This window comes from Mus caroli, unplaced genomic scaffold (genome assembly GCF_978045245.1).
Source record: "Mus caroli unplaced genomic scaffold, Mus_caroli_1 scaffold_11, whole genome shotgun sequence".
In the NCBI taxonomy this organism is placed as follows: Eukaryota; Metazoa; Chordata; class Mammalia; order Rodentia; family Muridae; genus Mus; species Mus caroli.
In genome coordinates, this window is record NW_028227266.1 from 37,677,441 (window position 1) to 37,681,391 (window position 3,951).

At 34.8% G+C, this 3,951-nt stretch overlaps 1 protein-coding gene across 1 annotated transcript; it reads left to right on the plus strand.

The window, feature by feature from the left end:
- Positions 1–460: 460 nt before the first annotated feature.
- Positions 461–1,405, plus strand: LOC110287770 (olfactory receptor 8G50-like). Its single transcript, XM_021154308.2, has one exon. The coding sequence runs from the start codon at positions 461–463 to the stop codon at positions 1,403–1,405; it is 945 nt and encodes a 314-aa protein (XP_021009967.1).
- The last annotated feature ends 2,546 nt before the right edge of the window (positions 1,406–3,951 follow it).

Below are 3,951 nucleotides of genomic sequence, written 5' to 3' on the forward strand. Positions count from 1 at the left end.
GTGCTGGCAGTGCAAAGCTTCACTGGTCTTCGATGGTCTTCATTTTGTAGAGAGAAAGGAACTTCTTGTGGTATTGTGGCTGATTCTGGCTAGTTCATACTACTGACACACGTAGATTTAGCAGAACTTGAAATTTCTGTTGAATCAAACCCTGCTACTGATTCAGGTTTGATATTTGCTATTTGACTTGATTGCAGGTATACTGATAATGAAGAGTGGAATCATCACAAAGAATTACTTTTAAACAGGTCCAGAAAAAAGGAAAACCTAGTAACCTTCTTTCTTCACTACCTCTGGATGGTAAGCTAGAAGGGAATTTGAACTGTTCAAGAACCCTAAATAAAGTGGGTTTAGAAAAATCTAAGCCTTCAGAGTTCTATTTAAAACTTAAAGTATATAAAACTACAAATACTGATCTCATTTTTTCCTATCTCTTTCTATATAGAACTCCCAGAAGAAAATGCTCCAAGGAAATCTTTCTGGAGTAACTGAGTTCAATCTTGCTGGTTTAACAGACAAACCGGGGCTGCAGCTGCCCCTCTTTCTCCTGTTCCTAGGAATCTATGTGGTAACAGTGGTGGGGAATCTCAGCATGATCACCCTGATACTATTCAGTTCTCAACTACATACACCCATGTATTGTTTCCTCAGCAGTCTGTCCTTCATTGACCTCTGCCAGTCCAATGTCATTATTCCCAAAATGTTGGTGAACTTTGTGACAGTGAAGAACATCATCTCCTACCCTGAATGCATGACACAGTTATGCTTTTTTGCTACTTTTGCTATTGCAGAGTGTCAGATGTTGGCTGTAATGGCATATGACCGCTATGTTGCCATTTGTAAGCCCTTGCTTTACAATGCTGTAATGTCCTTTCAAGTGTGTTCCTGGATGATGTTTGCAGTATACAGTATGGCTTTGATTGGTGCCACAACTCAAATAGTCTTCATGTTAAGAGTAGATTTCTGTAAGGCCAATGTAATAAATCATTACTTCTGTGATCTTTCCCCACTCTTGAAACTCTCTTGTTCTGATACTTTTATTAATGAAGTATTAGTTTTGTCCCTAAGTGTTTTCAATATCTTTATTCCAACTCTGACAATTCTAAGCTCTTACATCTTCATCATTGCCAGCATCCTCCGGATTAAATCCACTGAAGGCAGGTCCAAAGCCTTCAGCACCTGCAGCTCACACATATCAGCAGTTGCTATCTTCTTTGGTTCCCTTGCATTCATGTACCTGCAGCCGTCATCAGTCAGATCTATGGACCAAGGGAAAGTGTCCTCTGTATTTTATACCATTGTTGTGCCCATGCTTAATCCTTTGATCTACAGCCTGAGGAATAAGGATGTCAAAGTTGCACTAAATAAGTTCCTTGAAAGAATTTTTTCTTGTAAACAAAACTGATTTTTCTTTACTAAGATTCTTGTTTAGAGGGCTGACAAACAGTTCAGCTGGCTAAGTATGGCCACCACATGATATGAGATTATGACTACTTACTCCTGTTTATTTTTAAAATTTCTAAGGGCAGGACAAGTTTTAGCCAATGGAACATAGGAAGGACAACATCTATATGGGATATAGAGAACCATCAGCTTCTCATAGCATGCACCCACTAGTCAGTTTGTCAAACTATCAAAGCCTTCTTATGAGTGAATCTGTTCTATGTATGTAGAAAAATTTTCCTTTTATGTAAGACATAGTTATCTTATAGCGGAGGATAAATAGATTTTTCCCAGCATTCTTGATTATCTCCATATTCTATATAATTACTCTTTTTAATGAAATATATTTCTAAGGATTTCAGACATTGTGATATCCAAACCAATAATTTTATGAAAAAGTAAACTATGCAAAATATGACTTTTTTTTCTAAGTCTATAGAACTATCTTAAAGGACATAGTGTGATATCTTGAGTGGTAAAATAACTCCTACCCCATCCCCACCCCCCCAAAAAAGAACTAGAGAGAATGAGACACACTCTGCTAAACAGGAATTAATTCAGTGTACACAAGCCTCTAAAGCAAACTGAAAGCAAGAACAAGAATTCTTATGTTCAAATATTTCTAATATTTGATGGTATACCTCCAGCACATAACCAACTATGGCAGATTCAGAAGTGCATTATCTTACTACTATATGAATATATGATATAAATTCAGATCTAGAAAGCAAAACTGGTAAAAATTATTTTCTGAATAATCACATGTTAGTCAGAAATACTAAATACCTTCATATTTTAAAATGATTATCTATCCTGAATAAATTAGGGACAGATAAGGAGTCTTACAAAAATAAATTCCCACTATTTCCCTTACCCAGTTAAATTTCCATTGCTTCCCTTGAATCTGCAATCATAAAACTGAGATTATGATTCTGGAAGGTCACTCTTCATATCAGGTCATCAGTAGCTCTAAGTGGTCTCCAAAAATACAAAAATTCATAAAGTCCCTACTGATGGTAGTAACATCTGTAGAATGTTTCCTCTATGCTCTTAAAACATCTCCAAAGAAGTCATTTTCTTATTATCTAGAGCTACTTCTAGGTCACACATGATAATTGTGTTGTTTCTGATTCCTGAAAATTTCAGAGATTTGAGAAGTTTCATTAAGGATAGTTCCCACCCAGGATCCACTAGATGACTTTGGTCAAAATTAGTTGGTCACAAAACAAAACAAAATTGTATGATCAAGGAAAGGTGACTTTCAGGAAGTACAGGAAGGTAGAGTTAATAGGTGTTTAAAAAAAGAAAAGGAAGTAGGAATAAAAGTTATCAGGATGTATTGCATACATGTATAATGTTAAATATTTAAAATAGTAAACTGTAAAAATCCAACATATATATGTCAACAATTCCTACCCAGACTTAGGTGAATCCAATGCAATGTCTATTACTACCTTTATAATGTCTTTCACATTGATTTCCATAGTAGTTCAACTACATTAGTTGCCAACCAATAGTGAATAAGTGTTTCTCTTTCTTTATATCTTCAATGGCATGGATTATCATTTCATTTTAATGAAAAATTCTCTTTAAGTCTTTGAAAAATTTGTAAATGCAAACAATATATTTTGATGATATTCGTTCTCCTTCTCTTACATCCTCCAGGATATAACCTCTACCCCCATCATTATGGCTCTTTTTTAATTTTTCTTTTAACCATTGAGCTACATTTGTGCTGTACATATATATATGGATGAGAATGGAGCCATCCATTAGAACAAGATAAACCTACCAGAGGCAGCACCTCAAAAGCAAATTAGTTCTACCTTTCCTAGGATACAGATTGTGCATGAGCCTAGGAATGATGTAGCTGGGTCACGTGTTGGGTCAATACAATACTTCTTAAAGACCCTCCACACTGATTTATATAGTGGTTGAAATAATCTGCAGTCCCAGCACCAGTATACAAAAAAAAAAAAAAAATCTTCTTTCCGTTCCTCTTAGTCAGATTTTGTTGTGAATTTTTCTCCTAAACCTTGTGGATTTTTGCCAGGGGAAACATGAAATCTCTCAGTAATTTTTAATCACCATTTTCCTGATGACTTTGTGTGTTGAACACTAATTTTCTCTCTTGATATCTCTTGGTTCAGTTCTATACACTATTTTAATTTGTTTATTTCCCTTCAGGCTGATTTTTATTTTAGTTCTTTATATAATTGAGATTATAATTCTCTTTCATAAGTACAGTCAAAATAGATGTCTTTCCCATTCTGTTGATAGGAGCTTAATGCAATTACAGTTTCCTATGATGTACAGAAGCTTTCTAATTTCATGGGATCCTATCTGTCAATTACTGTTTCTATTTTTATACTACTAATTCAGAAATCTTTAATTGCACCTATATTTTGAAATGTTCTTCCCTACTTTTTCCATTAGTACTTTCCAAGTATATAGCTTTGATTAATGTAGAGTAAAGTTTTAAATCGGGAGATGGAGATGGATATAGTT

Excerpts from the sequence above, each read along its gene's own strand:
- LOC110287770 (XM_021154308.2), top strand. The coding sequence starts at position 461 with ATGCTCCAAGGAAATCTTTCTGGAGTAACTGAGTTCAATCTTGCTGGT.